This window comes from Diorhabda carinulata, chromosome 12 (assembly GCF_026250575.1).
Source record: "Diorhabda carinulata isolate Delta chromosome 12, icDioCari1.1, whole genome shotgun sequence".
In the NCBI taxonomy this organism is placed as follows: Eukaryota; Metazoa; Arthropoda; class Insecta; order Coleoptera; family Chrysomelidae; genus Diorhabda; species Diorhabda carinulata.
The window spans coordinates 10,173,212-10,192,327 of record NC_079471.1 but is presented as its reverse complement, the minus strand read 5'-3'; the positions used below and the strand labels follow the sequence as shown (position 1 = coordinate 10,192,327).

General features: G+C 32.3%; 1 protein-coding gene across 3 annotated transcripts in view; it reads right to left on the bottom strand.

Moving 5' to 3' along the window:
- LOC130900180 (uncharacterized) overlaps positions 1 to 19,116 on the bottom strand; it is a 265,111-nt gene that overhangs the window by 220,902 nt on the left and 25,093 nt on the right. For all 3 annotated transcript variants that reach the window (XM_057810624.1, XM_057810626.1, XM_057810625.1), the window contains exon 2: positions 1,791 to 2,548. In XM_057810624.1, the coding sequence (XP_057666607.1) occupies positions 1,791 to 2,548 (758 nt within the window). The remainder of the gene's footprint in view (positions 1 to 1,790; positions 2,549 to 19,116) is intronic.

Below are 19,116 nucleotides of genomic sequence, written 5' to 3'. Positions count from 1 at the left end.
TTTGAATTTTGAATTTGTATTTGAAAGCATGTAATATTTCCGTTCATCTTAGCGAAATTAGTTTTTGATTGCCCCTTGACAATGGAACTGCTAATGGCATAATTCATGGCACATCTTTTCTCGTTAATTTTTTCCCGTAGAGTGCTCAGTAATGTCGAATAGTAATCTCCAGTTATTATTCTACCCTTATCCAAAAAATCAATCATGATTACTCTATGGCAATCCCCAAAAACTGAAGCAAGAACTTTTCCAGCAGATTTTTGGACAAAAATCTTCTTAGGTCTTGGAGAACCAGAGTGTCGCCATTCCATTGTCGATTGTTGCTTTGTTTCTGGATCGTAGAAATGTACGCAAGTCTCATCCATAATAACAATTCGATTTAAGAAGTCTACATCGTTTTCAAATCGAGCACAGATCCTTGCACGCTTTTGGTCAACATTCAAACATTTAAGGATCCATTTTGCAGCAATTTTTCTCGTGTCCAAATTAACATGAACTATATGATGAACGCGTTCGTATGAAATATTTTCGGGGACTGACACAAAAACTGGCCTTCCCGATCAGTCATCATCTTCAATGGAAAATTTACGTTCTTTGAAGCTTGCAGTCCAATTTTTCACGGTCGCATATGAAGGACATTGATCATCAAGGGTATTAACCATATCTTCGTAAATCTGCTTACCTCTTAACCATTTTAAATACAGGTACTTGATGTTTGCTCGATACTCCAATTTTTCAATTTTCACAATTTCGGTGGACATCTTTTTTCTTTTAATTTATTGCGTAACTCTAGTTTACTTTTTTGATGTCAAACTTTACACTGACACTTCTAATAAGTTGCTACGGTAACGTAATATTTTGTTTATGCATGGTCTAGGCTACTTAAAGAAATGTAATAATCTTACAGTAAAACCAAGTCCAAGATCAAGATCAATTCGATTTTGTAAATGTCATGGTAAAACTCGTAATTATTTTTGAGTCTATAGTCTATTTCAGAAAGGTATAGAGCAATAAAATGGGGAATTCCGTCCAGTTAGGCTCAATTTCGGTGTCGGCCATAGGTGTAGGTCTTGAAATATTGTGTAGGGATTACTTAGGTAGTAGATTATACAGTTACGTTTTGCATTTAACAGGTACCGTTCCACCTTCAGCTAGTGCCTCTCCCTTTGTACGATTATCCTACCGGCACGCCTTTGCCACAATAATTTCCATGTTTTTGTGAATGCATAATAATAGGCTAAACCCATAAATTAACCCCAACCCGGGTGGTACTACCTGCACTTTATAAAAAGAAAGAATTTTACAATGAAATCAATGCCAAACTATGAAATTGGCTTAAATATTCGTTGGGTCACTCTGTGGTCCGTTTGCATACCTAATGAGGTTTTATTACTCTATGCCTATCTGAAATAAACTATAAATAATTAAAACAATGCAGTCTAACATTTAGATATTGGATGAAATGTAAATATAAGTATTTTAAATTTTAAAATAAATTGATATTTCGTCAACTTTTTATATTTTAAAGTATTTCTAATAACGCATTATTATGAGTATTATCAACATTTTATTGATAAACTGATGTTTTGTTAAGCTTTATATATAAATTGAGAACAATAAAAGTATAAGTTAGGAGAGTTTAAGGTCAAACGTAAGAAAACATTAAGCATTATTTATATTAAGATTAGAGGTTGGCTATCGATAAGATAACACCAGAACAACAACTTGCTTTAGTTATTATTGATCCACATTCACTACTCATTTAATATTTTTAATGATTATGCACTCACCATTCGACAACGAAATTTCCTCATTTTTTTCTCCCCAATTGGTTTGAATAGGTGCCTCCTCATCACTTTGTACTGCCGAATCAGTGCTGCCACTTCTTCTTTCACTTTTCCTCCAATTTTTTTCACGTTCGTCATCACTAGTTCCCGAAGCAGTGGAACTGCAATAACCGCTTGAAGGTGGAACAAGCAATTCCGTTTTTTCGTTTAACAACTCTAATTTTTCAGGCATGATTTCTTGTCTTTTCTCGGTTTTTTTATCGATATTTGAATTATCTGAAACTAACGAAAGTTGTTTCGTTGTTTTTTCTAGCATTGATATATAATTTTGACGCAAAAGTTTTACACTTTTAAATTCAACCGGTTCCGAAAACATTGCTTCAATCTCGTAAACACCCCGTCTTCTTTGTCTCGATTTAGAATTGATCGACCCCGTACAACTCGATTCGAGTACTTCGGTCGCGTTAGCATCGTTCACGTCTAAACTTGGTACTTCGTCTGCCATCTTTTCTTCAATTGGCGAACTATCGATGTCGGTAGTATCGGTAACCAACTTGGAATTATAATAATCGCGATGCTTCTCAGCTTTTTCTCGAAGTATTTCACGTAGATCGTTCTCCATATTGTTATTGATTATATGTTGGAAATAATTTGTGTCTTTTGATGAGGTAGGAGGTAATATTGTTGGCTGCACCCCGCCGAAGATCCAAGGTGTAGATGAACCACCTTCTTGAAATCGGCGGGACCAAAATCCACCAAAGCTGAAATAAAACAAAAAAACTTAAATGAGTAATTATCAAAAATTGAATCGCGATAAGAATCATCATTAGTAGATCAAATTATTCCGAAATGAATTTTAAGATATTAATACAAATATACTATTTATCCCCACACACTTGCTTCTTTTATGATTTTCTATAATTTCCTAATTAATTTTCCATAATAAAACTAAACAACATGCGTTGCCTTTGGATGTTCTGCAACCGTTGGAAACACACTGTTTATATTACCACTATACTAGCACTCATAATTACACTGTCTGATGCTCGTTTCGGTAACCAAGTTATCGTCTTCAGAGACTGAAGGTATACTCAGTCTTTTGACATCAAAACGGACGTCACACTGTGTAATTATTACAGTTGGTGTATTTATAGTGTAAACAGTGACTCAATTTTATATTTGGATAGAAAACAATCCAACTGAAAGTAAAAATTATGTGAATACCACAAACGAAAACCTGAAAATATGCATAAAATTTAAATGAATCCGGTTCTAAGAGAAAAACATAATTATACAGACATCTATCATTTGTTAACACCGTTGGATTGAAAAGTAGCGGGGCCTGGGGTTACTTAAGGAAATCAAAATAAGCTCGAACTTTTTTAATTGTAATATCTTTCTCGATTTAGTGGTAACAAAATTTTTAATTATTTCATCAAAATTTATATTCTGTAATGTCTTCTCGATGTACATTGCCGCAGTATAATTACCATGAGCTCAAGAGACGCGGAACTTGGTCACAACTTCTATATTCTACGCATTCACAGTTTGAATGCGTAGAATATAGAATTTATTATTATTTAGAGGATAAAATTATCGGATGCAGTGAAAAATTAGTATTTTGATAAAATTACAATAATTCGTTCACTATACATTGGATTTTAAATACCGCTCATTTTAATTTCCAACCAATTTATTGGGAAAAATGCTACGGATACAACATTGCTTTTAAAATAAATGATCAAATCAGTAATTTTTTGAGACCTCTACCTGCTCAGGGCGTGAGGCTTCAGCACTTCCCCCATACTCTCCTTAAGGAGCCAACATCTTTTTTTTACTAAAATAGTAGGGAATTATATTAAAAATGATGTAGTCAAATAATTTTTCGAAAAAAAAAAATTATTTAACCAATTTTAATCCGATTAATTAAAAACTTTGTCACAAGCTTCATAACATCCTTTTCTAGGGAACTACGTAGGATTTTATTGATAAAATGGAAACTTTTGGTTGCCCGACCGATTTTTTATGATTTTTTAGACGAGAAAAAAAATTTTTTAAACTCTCGCCATTTTGTTAAAATTTGATATTTTCTGAAACCCCTACGTATTTCTTCTGCTTTTAGTTCAAACATTAACTAAAAACTTGATTTTTATGTTTCAGATCAATAGCTACAACGAAAAGTTGGTGGTAGAGGAAGCCTCTCTAAAAATTCCTCTTATGCTTATAGCTCCGTATTGACACCATTTTGTAAGAATTAATTTAATTACATGTATAACAAAGTCACCCAATTACATTTTGCATCTCATATAGAGGACCCCCAAGGGGTCAATATCGACCACTTTGGGAATCACTGTTGTACATAGAAACTTTCTATTTTGGCGTTTGAAAATATCAATCAACTTTCAACAAGCAATAATTCCGTTTGTATTGGGTTTGTAAACATCGTAAGTACACGATTTTTTTTTTGTTTTTTTTTGTTTTTGTTTTTAGCTACAATCAATTTTGATCTCTACAGGTTTTTCCATTAAGTGCATATTTTTCCACTTATTCGCTAAAAAGCAATCTAAAAACGTGGTTTTTTGCCTAAAAACCGACAATTTCACTCGCGAATAAGTCGAAAAGTATTGAATTTCAGAAAAAACTTTATAAAACAAAAGTTACTAACAATTAGTCAATTTATCGATTCACGCACTTATTTTCAATCAAAAATGTTTCACTCCCGAGAAAGGGTGGCATCCACATCTAGGAAAAGTAACCCTCGGCATAGGGTAGATTTTGAAATAAAGGATAAGTAGAACCTAAATCGAAATTTTCATACAAATCGGTGCTGTATGAGATAAATACAGTTTACACTTTTTTACCGTCATTGATTGTACTAAATGTAAAACTTAGCAAACAATCAAATATGTATATAATTAATATAAAGTAAAGCTGAAAACTATGATGAGTCTGTGAGATATAAGTTGAACGAATTGCCAGTTAACCTGCTTTAACTAGAACAATTGGCGATATACTAAAATATTGATATTATTATTTAGAAATATCAATATTTATTGGAAAAACTTGTTTGTACGGTATATCGATAATTCGATATGGAAATGAAGATATCCCTACTTGATATTTTTTCAAAGTAAGATTTAATTGTTTTTCATTATAAAACATCAACAACTATAAGAGTATCAGTGCTAAATAATTTATTGAAGGTACTGAAAATAGATAAGTGCCTTTACAAGAAAACCTTTTTTTGCCGGAGCCACTATCTTAGACCCCCGCTCTAAAAAGCTTATTTCATACCAGCATTGGCTGTTCTTATAGTCTATATTTATGTATGCAAGAGTAATAAAGCCTTCTTACTTGTCCAAAACTTAATACTTAGTCATTTTAAATATTATTATAGAAGAATCTAAAATATTTCCTAAACTATTCATAAATGTACCTGAGCTAATACTAATTTTCGGGCTTTTGATGTCTTTTATAACGATAAGCTTTACAGAACATTAGAAAAAAGCGTAGATTGATCAAAAACCCTGTGTATTAAAGATCACTTAGCCATATCAGATTTTTTTCGACAAGTACCTAATTGCCAATAAAATTTAGAAGTTTGTTTTATTCATTATTTTCCATATAGTTTAGTTTAATTTCAACATACAAAGTATAGTGTGCAATCTATCGTGGATTCTAGTTAGGCCAGGTTCCAGCCGATTTCTCGTGAAATTTTGATAATCAAAGTTGAATGTATTAAAAATCGGTATGGAGGTAGTATTTATAACCTTCTTCAAAATGTAACCTTTGCCGAAGGATGCTTTTGCCCTGGGGTTGAAAGCAACTTTTACTCTTTTTTCTAAAGTTGATACTTTTAGAGTTATTAACGATTGAAACTGCTCATTTTTCATTGATATTTTACCATTTTTCATTATTTGCTGATAAAAAGTTTTCATTAAGAACAGAAATATAGCTAAAAAAAAACAAAGAGATTCGTTTCTTAAGGACATCTGTAAATTCAATAATAACTGAGTTGAAGGATGCCTGTTCTTGGGGAACGAAATTTAAAACCTTTAACCTCAACTTATTTGATATTGATTAAATTTTTGGCAAAAACTCAGGAGATCTTTTTCAAAGTACATAGAAAAACCTTTAAAATGAGCACTATCAAAAGTTTTTTGTATAAGAGTTGAGTGATTTATAACAAAAAAGAAGTTTTTTATTTTTCGAAAAAATGTATTAATTATACCCTCGCTATTACCACCATAATTAGAATTAATTGTAATCCACATTTACTTAACTTTATTTATGTATTATTGATATGATTCATATGATTTGACCAGTTTTAAAAGCTTATTGTAGGAATAATAATTCATTAAATTGAAAACTGCTTTTCCCTAATCATGAAAAAAAAATTTTTTCTCAAATAAACGAAAAACTATTCATGTTATGAGAAAATGTTTCAAATATTAATTGTAGGGTTTCTCTTGCAAAAAATTTTGAGATTTTTTAAATCTATGTATCAAGAAAATTGAAGGAGATACATTAGTTCAAAGTTTGCATTCGCGTAACAAATGTGGCTTATACAATCTCTTTGTGCTGCACCCTTTTCGAAACCGGGGGTGGAAAAAAGTTTTAATTGATATGAATTTGAAGTACTTGAAATCCCCAACAAAATGCTTTTTTGAAAAAGTTTCTAGCTCGAACATTGAGCGAGTTATTGTCAATAAACCAACTGAATTTTTTTCAAAATTTCGAAACACGAATTTTGGAAAATTGGAAAAAGAGAAACGTGGAGCGTACAATCGAGTAACAGCTGGCACGAACGAAAAGGGGAAGAAGATATAAGTGACGATGAAATATGATTATTCAAAATTGTTTTTTATATTATTTTCCAAATAAATGAATTTCATTGATTTTAAAGTATTTGAATTTTTTTATTTCTGTAAAAACTTTGTAACTTTTTTGTAAATTTTTGGTCATTGATGGTTGGTTTAATTTAATATAAAAAAAACAACACTTCTTAAAAATACCGACAAAATATTCTGAATTCAATATAAATACACTTTTGAATAATATTCAATTGTAAAAGAATCGTTGGGATTATTTTTTATCTTTTCATATGGTTAGGGGATAATTTGGAGAAGTTCCACGAATTTGATTGATCATAAACGTGTTTGAGAATGTCAACAAATTTACGTATGATACATTTAAACTTTAATTTACCAGCACACCATGCATAAAATCTGAGATTTTGAATTTCTTTGCAATAAGGGGTAGTTTATACCCCCATATATACATATAAAAATCTAGTTCGGCACAAGGAAGATTCCGTAGAAGATTATAAGTAGAGTTTGGTCTCTGGAGGGGTTGCATGACTCCGTTTGAGAATATCAACAGATCTACGATTAATTCATTTAAACTGTATTTTACCCAAATACATGCTAAAATCGAATTTTTTCAAATTTTTTTCGAGTAGTTTTCACCCTTAAAAAATAAAAAGTACCCTTCGGCACAGGGTAGATTTTTAGTGGAGCTTAAATCCAAATTTTCGTAAAATCGACGTTGTTTAACAAAATTCCATAGTTTAAATGAATGCCAAAAAATCATTCATAAAAATTCATATAAAAGTGTTGACGATATAGTGGAACTAGTTAGTAGTCCGCTTGGTATTAGGAAATCTACGATATATTAAAGAAGAGAAATGAGGCGACTTTCAAACAGCACGTTAAGCTCTACCAAATAGAAAATCATTTGAAATAATGACTTCGGAGGAAAGTACATGCATTCTTACTGAAAACACTGTCACTATCACTACACCAACACTCACAATTACACTGACTCACGCTGACGATATCGTTATATGACGTATATGACGAGTTATCGTCTTCAGAAACCTATATTTTACTTTAGAAAAAATTGCACTTTTTTAAGTTCAACTGTTTGGAAGTTATAGAGTGGTTAATTAGGGAAAATGTAACTATAAACACGATATATTCATTGTACATTTACAAATGTTATTTCATACGAAAACACTCGAGGTATAAATTTCAACAACTGTCTACTAAAAGAAATAATAAGTCTGGATGGATTACGAATGCTTTATCATTTGCTTTTACTCTCTCATTCAATAAAATAGACTAGAATGCAGGACAACTCGAAGAAAAAGAAACAACTTTATCATTATGGGAAGGCTCTCGAAAAATATGTCTAATGAAGTTTTTGGCAGAAGTTTTGGTACAATGCTGAACAGTTCCTACTCCAGGCACATCCAGTGCTCCTCTGACGGTAGAGGAGGTTGAGCTGAATGAATAGGCGGGTGCTCGCTAGCAACCCTATCCTGTCTTAGAAAAAGCCCATATTCGTTCTTATTCTCTCGATTTTTTCAGTATTCAGTATTCAATAGTCCATGGGGCCTATTCGTCGAGGAAACGAGAGATTACACAGGGAATGCCCTTCCTCAATTGAAGAATAAAAATTGGACCCCATACCATCATAACATCAGCTGAGTAATCGCCTTGAAACCATGACGTCGGCTCCTTTTTAACAAAAAGCTTTGTTTCAAATGACGGTAATTCCTCTGTGTCTACAGATTTAACAAATAAATTAAATTCTGCAGCAATGTATCCCAAAAAATGATACAGATTCGAACTGAATAAATTTATTTTATGAAATTTTTTTACGTTATTTATTTCTTTATTAGGCATTTTTAATTTTATTTTGTGTTAAGAGTTTTAGGTAATTTTACTTAGATACTAATTGTTCAAATTTGTAGATATATAAACAAAATATCATAAGCAACTTTGGAAATTAGAGAGAGTTTGCAAATAAACATCAGTAAACGAGAAATGATTGCTGTTAGAATTACTCGTTGTTTAATTCGAGAATTAGTAATTGAAATGTTAGATCGACGAAAAAATATATTTATTTTCGACTCAGAGTTTATACCTAGAAAATCAATTTTTAGTCTCAAATGACTTATTGAATACCATCTGGAAGGCAAGAGACGCCCTATCCTAAGAAAAACGGTTACTTCAAGTCAAGACTGATAGCGTATCCATACGATCAAAACATTTCCGGCTAAATCTTGTGTCACCTCTATTTTGTGTTAGTCTTTGTTGATGTCACTTAGTGCTCTCAAGGTTTTCGTGGTTTATTCCGAGTTGCTTTAATAATTCGTGAATATTATTAAACAAAGGTTTTTTGATATTTAGTTCGTTATCTTGGGAGTTTTCTTAAAGCTACTTCCAACATTTTTGTGTCTTAGCTGGTTTTTTGTAGTTTGTACTCACCTATTTTACATTTAAGTTTGAAAATATTTTGGGTTCACTTAACAAAAAAAAATTTTGTCTTCCACCTCACTTATACTTGGTAACGAAATTTTATTCACTAGGGTAGGTTGCTAGTAAAGAAAACTATGTAAATAGTGTTAGGACTAAAGGATATATACAAAAATTGACCTAATAATTTGGTTTTTTACCAATCAGCGTTCGTGAGATTTTGAAACGTCATAAACAAGATATATTTGGTACGAGAAATAAATGAAATGAAATTATTTATTATAATAACTGGCAATATAAATAATAACGCATTTTTTTTATCAATCGACACAACTACTATTACTGGGCTGAAAAAGATCCTAGAATATTCCACAAAAGACCCAACAATCTTTTGAATGTGTGGTAAGGAAACTATGGAAAATGTATTGTTGGACAATTTTTTGCCATAAAATTTGAACTCAAATGATTAGAGGATGCTGTTGATCTCGCTATCAGAGCAAGGGCGTTTCCGGTTAATAAGCTTAGGGAGGAGGAAATATTTTTTTTAATTTATAGATATCAAATGAGCAACTAAAAAGAAAATTAACTATCATTATTATATAATACACAAAAACAAAATAAAAATATATCATATAAATTGAATAGAGTACAAAAAAACATAAAATATTCTATACAATCTGAAACAGATTTTCATAAATGCATAGAACATGTTTCTCAAACAATGAAATCTACTTTTATTTGTTGATAATATTGTTAATATTGATAACCATATAGAAGGGTTGTCTGAAAAGTTTCCGATCTCAACCTGAATGTTTTATCATGTTGGAAAATATATTTGCAGATGCGTTAAGAGAGTCTCACTAAATTTTGGACACTTTGTATCTGTTTAATAAACATATAAGTGAGAGGTTGTCAAGATTTTTCTGAAAAGATTGAGTATCGAGCTGGTATTAAAAATTTGTTTTCGAAAAGCAATACACATACGCAAATTGAGGGGAAGTTAGACATTGAGTACGGTGAATCTGTACCATCATTTATTTTATGACCATAAAATTTTGGGCATCTGAGAAATCTAACGCCTTATCCACTTGGTTGACTACAAGAGTTCGGGACGGCCAAAAACTGCGAAAATCAGCGATATCATAAAAAAGTTCACCAAATGATACTCGAATTTCCTAGAACTTATTGACGTAGTTCAAGCAAAATGAATTTTGCGTCAATTTATAACTGTATGAAATCGGGATCCACCACTACGCCCTTGAAACGCCTACCTTCAAAAAGGCAAAGAGAAAAATTGCAAGAAACGACTGTGCAGGGTCCTTCACGACGAGCTGAATCGATATGTATTTGGGAAAGTACTGCGACTAGTGCTCTGAAAATTTGCTTTTATGGGCTTTCCGAAATGATCCTTTCATCTAAAATAATTTCAGTTTTCTGAAACTTCCAGTTACACTGGAAGTGGACCCAAACTTCGTTATTTTAAGCGGAATGCTATGGTTTTTATTAAGTTTTTGAAATCTACGCAAAATTTCAATATAACTTCGTATAAAACATAATATGCCTAAAGTCCACTAAAAAAATTATATTTCCATGTTTAAGTGAGTCAAGTCTAATATTTTTGGGATTTGGACAAATAAGACTTACAGCTTTCAATATCTGTTAAAACCTTGCCAAAAATTTATATAGGGTATTCAGAAAATGGTGCCGAATTTCGCTATTTAAGAATTCGAAAACTTAATTTTTTCAAATGGCTTCCCCCATTTTTCTCTTTACCATTGGATTCTACGCTTTAAATTAAGGGGACTTAGATAGTAAATTCATATAACTCAAATGAACGGTTTTTGTAGAAACTTGAGAAAACTGGAATTTTCATGGTTTTTAATTGTCAGATATCTGGAGCGATCAAAAAAAACAAAAGCTAACATATCAACAAACAAACAAACAATGAAAAGAGCTTGACGTTTAAGCGTTGCAAAAGTGGTCATGTCCCATTAAGGATTTATTAATGAAGATTATTTCAATTTGCTGATAATATACGGGGAATGTGATAGGGTTATTATGCAACGCTTAATCGTTAAGCTCTTTTCATTGTTTGTTTTGTTTGTCTGTTGATATGTTAGCTTTAATTTTTTTTTTTTTGGTCGCTCCAGACAACCGATAATTAAAATCCATGATGATTTCAGTTTTCTCAAGTTTCTACAAAAACAGTCCATTTGAGATATATGAATTTACTATCTAAGTCCCCTTAATTTAAAGCGTGCCATCCAATGTTAAAGAGAAAAATGGGGGAAGCCATTTGAAAAAATTAAGTTTACGAAGTTTTTAGATAGTGAAATTCGGAACCATTGTCAAGGTTTTCACAGATTTTGAAAGCTGCAAGTGTTATTTGTCCAAATCCCAAAAATATTAGACCTGACTCACTTAAACTTAGAAATATATTTTTTTAATGGAGGACTGCACGTGTCCAATAATTTGGAAAATGTGAAATAATTAAAAAATGGTGGACTTTAGCCGTACGACGCCTTATATAGTTATATTGAAAGTTCGCGTAGATTCCAAAAATGTAATAAAAACCATAGCATTCCGTTTAAAATAACGAAGTTTGGGTCCACTTCCGGTACAACTGGAAGTTTCAGAAAACTGAAATTATTTTATATGAAAGGATCATTTAGGAAAATCCATGAAAGCAAATTTTCAGAACACTAGTCAGAGTACTTTCCCATATACTTATCGATTCAGCTCGCCATGAAGGACTTGATAAACAAGAAAGTGCTTTTCCATCACGAAAACGTATCTTCTCACACTTTGATGATCGCCCTGCCTAAAATTCCTAAAATGCACTTGGTTGATCACCCACCGTATTCAACGGATTTAGTCCCCATCAAGTTTTTCTATTTCCTAACCTTGATATTTCACTTAGTGCAGAGAAATAAGTAAGCACCTTATTTGAGGAGTAAGAAGGCAATTATTATTTGGAAGGGTGAAAAAAACTTGAGCAGCCCTGGACTAAATGTATAGGCTTAAAATGATTAAGGGAAAAAATATCTTGTCTCTTTGTTAGGTCGATATCTTTTCAGACAACCCTCCTATTCACAGTTATAATGAACAATACCAGCTTTTTATCATTATCCATAAAAGTTGCCATAAGAGACGACTTGTTATAGTTAAGGACGAGGAACAGTAAGAATGTCGTTGGACCTAAAAATCAGATGAAAATTTGAATTTAAATAGTCGATTGACCATTTGACAATGAGTACCGAATTTTTTCTGAAAATTTTGACTGATTGCATTAAAATGAACCATCACCTTTATGCAGATTTAATTGCCATTTAATTCAACACTGGAACTGAACCTATAGCTATAGGACTGCCACAAAAATTCAGAGTTCTTGATGGAAAACCAGTAACTCATCTTGTACTAAAAAGTCTACCGTCAATGTTACCTTTGATTGCGATCAGAGTTCGATGCAAGATAAGTAACTGTAAACTTAAAAGGTATATTGAAACCTTCCTGAAACGATGTGCAATTAAAAGACTTGAAAAAAGGACCAACGTTACGTATTACAAGTTTCTTTTTATTCGCGAATTTTTAGCTGCTTAAAGGTTTTCTGTCAGTTCACTTCAGCTTTACTGACCACCCAGATTTAACATTATGCTACTTGTAACTATTCTCAAAAATAAAAAAAATGTGATTAAAGGTAAACTATTTCACTCTATTACTAATATTGAGAAGGATACAACAGAGCAACAGAGCAGATGGAAGACACTCCGAAAGAAAAAGTTTCAGGGATTCTTTCAGTCATAGGTCAACGATGAGATGAGAAAATTGCTAGTCAAAGGCAGTATTTTGAAAAAGATCAATTTAGGTTTATACTTTTTCCCTTTGTATTAAATAATTCACCATATTTTTTAATCGTACCTCGTACGTTGCATAGCATTGGAGATATTACACAATAATTTTGATAGATATATCTCGGTATGTTGACGTTAGACAAGTCTACAATTCCCTATGGTTCTATAAATCATTCAAATAAAAACAATAAAATAAATCCTGACAATTTTTATTTTTCCACTGGTCGGTGTACGAAGTCAGTTACATGTTTCACGCTTGTAAAACACTACGACAGGAAAATTATTTTATCGTTGAATCAAACAATACTATACACGTCAACAAACTGAACGCAATTAGTCAAATTCTAGAGACAAACATAGGTCATTTCCATATACAGTTGAGTGAATGACATTGACTAGATTTTTTGTGCATCACAATTTGAAATAATCACAGTAATTATAGTGGAGAATACGTTATGAATTTAGTTGACCCGTGATAAACAAGGTTTCGTTTATCATTATAACATAATTTAACGTAGTTAGGTGATGTGTTAGATTAGCTTATAGTGCAAGAGCTGGCGGAAAAAAATCTTGCTTATTATACTATATTAGTCACAAATAACATTTGGCGTCTGAACAAAAATTGCGTATAATTGCTATATTTTTTCTAATGTACATGAAATATACCACTCAAGATTATAAACAAGGTCTCGTTAAATTTGATGCTAGCCCCGTGCACGACACTTTTTTTTATTTTTGTTGTTGCGTTACTGTACCTTTCGAGTAACCACTTTAAACTGTAATTAACTTGAAGTTTTCAAACATTTATTATCAAGAAAATGCATTAGTACCATTACTATTCTGGTGACAAATGTCTGGCACGATACATAATATATCTTTAAGTCCTATACTACAGTGCAACCTAAATATATCGAGCCTCGATATATCGAATTGCTCGATATATCGATTTTTTTCTATTCCCCTTGAATTTGCCTATATTTACAATGTTATTTTTACCTCTATACTAGCATGTATTGATATCTAGTTAGCCTAGACCAGTTCCATGCATAAACAAAATATTGCGTTACCATAGCAACGAACAATAACTTATTAGAAGTGTCAGTGTAAAGTTTTACGTCAAAAAAGTAAACCAGAGTTACGCAATAAATTGAAAGAAAAAAGATGTCCACCGAAATTGTGAAAATCGAAAAATTGGAGTATCGAGCCATCTTCAAGTACCTGTATTTAAAAGGGTTAAGAGGTAAATTTTCCATTGAAGATGATGACCGATCGGGAAGGCCAGTTTCTGTGTCAGTCACCGAAGATATTGATGCAGTCATGACATGATTTTATCAGACCGTCGAATTGGGCTAAAATGGATATCTGCAGAACTGAATATTTCATACGAACGCGTTCAACATATAGTTCACGTCAATTTGGACATGAGAAAAATTGCTTCAAAATGGATCCCCAAATGTTGGAATGTTGAACAAAAACGTGCAAGGGTAGAAGCATCGCGTTCGATCTGTGCTCGATTTGAAAACGATGTAGATTTCTTAAACCGAATTCTTACTATGGATGAGACTTGGGTACATTTCAACGATCCAGAAACAAAGCAACAATCGATGGAATGGCGACAATCTGGTTCTCCAAGACCTAAGAAGTTTCGTGTCCAAAAATCTGCCGGAAAAGTTCTTGCGTCAGTTTTTTGGGACTGCCGTGGAGTAATCATGATTGATTTTTTGAATAAGGGTAGAACAATAACTTGAAATTACTATTCGACATTACTGACCACTCTACGGGAAAAAATTAAAGAGAAAAGACGTGAGAAGCTATCGAAAGGTGTTTTGTTTTTGCAGGACAACGCCCCTGCTCACAAATCTCATGTTGCTATGCAAAAATTCGTGGTTTAGGGTTTGAATTACTAGAACACACACCTTATTCACCAAATTTGGCTCCGTGCGACTATCATCTCTTTCCTTAACTGAAAGAAAAGTATAAAAGGTCGTAAATTGTCTTCCAACGACGAGGTAATAAAAGCTGTGGAGGTCTGGTTTGCAGAGCAGGAAGAAACATTTTTTTTTGGAAGGTCTAGAGACGTTGCAGGTTAGCTGTAATAAATGTATCCAATTAAGAGGAGAATATGTTGAGTAATAAAATATTTTGACATTGAAATTTTGTTTGGTTCTATAGCAGGCTAAGAATTTTTCAATATATTCTCGAATCTCTAAAACCGCTAATTTTTTCACAAAATCCGTATTCTGTAAATTATAATATTTTAAAAAAGTTTCTACCGAAGCGGATTGTTTGTTACTTCACTGAATTATGCCATTTAGCAGTTTCATTGTCAAGGAGCAATCAAATACAAAATCTTTGGTGTTTAACCAATTAAAACCGGTGAATCGTTAGGTTAAACGCACTCCATTAGTCGAGCAGCTTTATGAACCTCAAGAGATATAGGGTTATGATAAATTATGCATAGAATTCAGAAAAAGAATTTTTCGATATATTATCGTATATCGAAGAAACGGCCTGAAAAATCTCTATACATCAAAGTCTTTCCAATAAAAAAACACAAAGTAAACAAACTATGTATGTAAAATAGTATATTACACTACAAGCGCCCTGCTCGTCATGATGCCCGAGATTTTAACTTTTGGTCCGTGTAGATTTTTCTTCATAGCCGGTCGAAAGTACGTTATTAATTTCACATTAATAATTATTTATTAAGGTTAGAGATAGCAATACTAATGACAGCAATTAACAATTTGTCATAGCAACAAAATAAATAGTCCCTAGTTACGAGTGTGATTACGCATGAGAAATTTTTTCCTCCCGCTGTTATGGAGGACGTGCGTGTACTTTCTACAGGGAGTAAATGTTGAACTTTCGTCCCTGCTACTAGGGACGAAAGACCGTACTTTCAAGCGAGGTATGAAGAAAAAAAACTTCCGTCTTACGATATCGGACACAGGTTAAATACCGGGGAATTACAATACTACACGCTGACTCGTACTATGTCAATGTTTTTAATACGGTGTAAAAGTTTTCGTCTAAAAGTTACGTATTACAAGTGATTTTTATTTTTTATTTCTTTGTGCTATGGCAGTGCGAAAAACATTAACCTACGAAGAAAAAATTAAAATGATAGAGCCTGTAAACACCGGTGTCAAGAAAAAATGTGACATTGCTAAAGAATTTGGTATACCAGCCAAAACACTGTTTACAATAATGAAAAATAATGAAAATACGAAAACAAAGTGGACCAATCCTACAAGAAAAAGCCACTCAATTTGCTCAACATCTTGGTAAAAGTGTAAGTGACTTTTGTGCTAGTAATGGCTGGCTTCAAAATTTTAAGAAAAGGAATGAAAATGTTTCCAAAAAGATAACTGGTGAAAGTGCAAGTGTCGACAATGAGGTGTGCACACAATGGAGTGAAAAACTACCTGAACTAACCAAGTTGTATAAAGCAGAGGATATATTCAATTCTGACGAGACTGGTCTTTATTACCAGTGCTTACTTGACAAAACCTTTAAAGGAGATTGTTGCCGTCGTAGAAAACACAGTAAGCTTAGTGTTACTGTGCTGCTAGGAGCAAATCAAACGGGAAGTGTGAAACTTAATCCTTTAATGATGAGCAAAGCAAAAAACCCAAGACGTTTCAAAGGGGTTCGAAGTTTTCCTATAGACTATACTACAAACAAAAAATCTTGGATGAAATCTGAAATTTGTGGTCTGGACAAAGAAATAAGAAAATTTTAGTATTTATCGACAATTGCACAGTACATGGAGATATCCCAAAGCTTAAAAACATAAAAATTGAATTTCTACCTCCAAATGCGACATCGATGCTACAACCGTTGGATCAAGGACTAGTACAGAATTTTAAAGCTCTTTACAGAAAGGAAGTTATGCACCAGTTTCTTCGTAATATTGACGTCAATAACCCAACAAAAATCAATGTCCTTGACGCCATGTGGATGGATTTAAAGGTTTGGAACAATGTAGCTGAAAAGACAATTGAGAACTGTTTCAAAAAAGCGGGTTTAAATAACAGAATCAAAATGATGAAGAGGACTGTCCTAACATTAGTGATACACCAGATGCAATTGAAACTCCCGATCGATGAAACAAAGTTACAAAGACACTGAACATTGACGGACTTTCATTTGAGGAATGTGTTAATTTCGATGAAGGGCTGGCTGTATGCGGTATACTCAGCGATGCAGACCTTATCGTCTTCGTTTTGCAAGGGACAGAAGAGGATGATGACGAGGAAGAAGATAGGAATGTCGAAGATTTACCGGAGCAAAATCCAACACTCCGTGATGCACGATATGCCATAACTACCTTGAAGAAATTTCTACAGAATAAATGTAATCCAATCAATAATTACATTTACTGGCATTAAGCAAACAACAGTTTTGTATTTTTTTAAATCACAAATGAAATTTGATAATATATTACTGTAATTTCATTTGATATTTAATACTGTACTATATTTCATTCCATTATTGCAATTCATAAGCTTTGTTTATGTATTATGTATTACGGTAATAATCTTTTAATTAAATAAAATATAATTTATCTTACCGCAGTGAGTTATGTTTGCGTTTACACCATATTTTGCTACATAATTCGCATTGGAACAATCTCATGGGTTGTTGTGAACCTCAGTATATCAAAATCGGTCGAAAAACACCTCGTTTTGATACGATAACGAAGGAAAACATTCATAACTCCCAATGATAGCCTTCCTGAAACTTTTATGCCATATAATGGGCAGATTTGTATATCGGTGGTGCAACTATGCAATCAAGGGCTTGTTCCCAGGGCATACAGGTCTTTTTATGAGCAGCCTTCAAGTTCCAAAGCAGTCTGCGATTCTCTGGCAGAACCCGATAGTACCGAAATTGAACAGAAAATTTATTCTTTATGTATGTGTATTATTATTTATATTATATTTTTAAGGATTTATTGCCTTATCTTGTGTTCAATAAGTTTTTCTTAGTAAAAAAAAAACGTTATTTTTTTCTTTTCATTCATTATTCTCTTCTGAAAAGTGCCAATTTTCACATTCGTAATTTTAGCATGGTGCCGACAATATCGAACCTTGATATATCGAAGACCTCAATATATCAAAGTTTTTACATTCCTCTTTAATTTCGAAATATCGACGTTGCACTGTATTACTATTCATATAGCAAGGCTTAATAAGCTGTAATCATTTTGAGTGAAGAGAAAAGTCTCATGTTTATTTCCTGAGACAAAATCTGCCCCAATCTTAAGATGATAATAGCTACCTGAGAAGTAACCTTTACTGATCACTTATGACCAACTCAAGTTAATGTAGATGTAACTGAAGGCATTCACTTATATTATTTAGGCCCGCCAGTTCCTCAAACATTTAACAAATTAGCAGTATTAATATTATCAAAAGATTGTAATACAATTTTATTCCTTCCATTAATGAATGCAAAAGGCAAATTCTCAATGAAAATGATAATATTATTCAATATCAAGATCTGCACAAAAACGCCTAACGATTTTTATGAAGCTTCTAAGAAAATTAAATATGAAGAAGCCTTAAATGATTTTTTATTATATTATTACGAACAACTTCGCAAAATGATTCCTTAGGCCGGCCCTGTCTAGCTACTGTGGAATTTTAAAAATTCACATTTTTTAAAAATGGCGGAAGCGCCTTTGATGAGCGGGCGGTTTATTTACAGTATTTCTTTTAAATAATTTCTAGGAAAGTCTATTTATTTATTTCTTTTGCCTCTCTTTGTTCTAGAATCTAGAACATTGTATAATTCTATTTGTGGTATATAAATAAGTTTATGTTAGTATATATAGTCGTAGCGAAAACAAGGAATTAGTGAAAGTATTCGCAGAAATTGTTTAAGTGATATTTATAAGCAAATTATTATAAGTTAAGTGTATTGTATAGTGTGTAGATAAATACGGAAAAAATTAGTAATTAGTAGTATGTCAAAAAAAATCAGAAAGTTTACGTTTGAGTACTGATGCGCATCGTTAGTTTTGATATCGAGGCTCCAAAATTTCATCAAATTTTTTTTATCTATAAAAGACACTTAATGAGATGATTTTTTTTGACGTTATAAAAAATACTTACATCACATTTCTATGTTTATTTGTTTCTCATTAAGTGTTCTTAGCAATATTGAATTTGGATAAATTTTGGGGCTTCGATATCCAAACGAACGCTG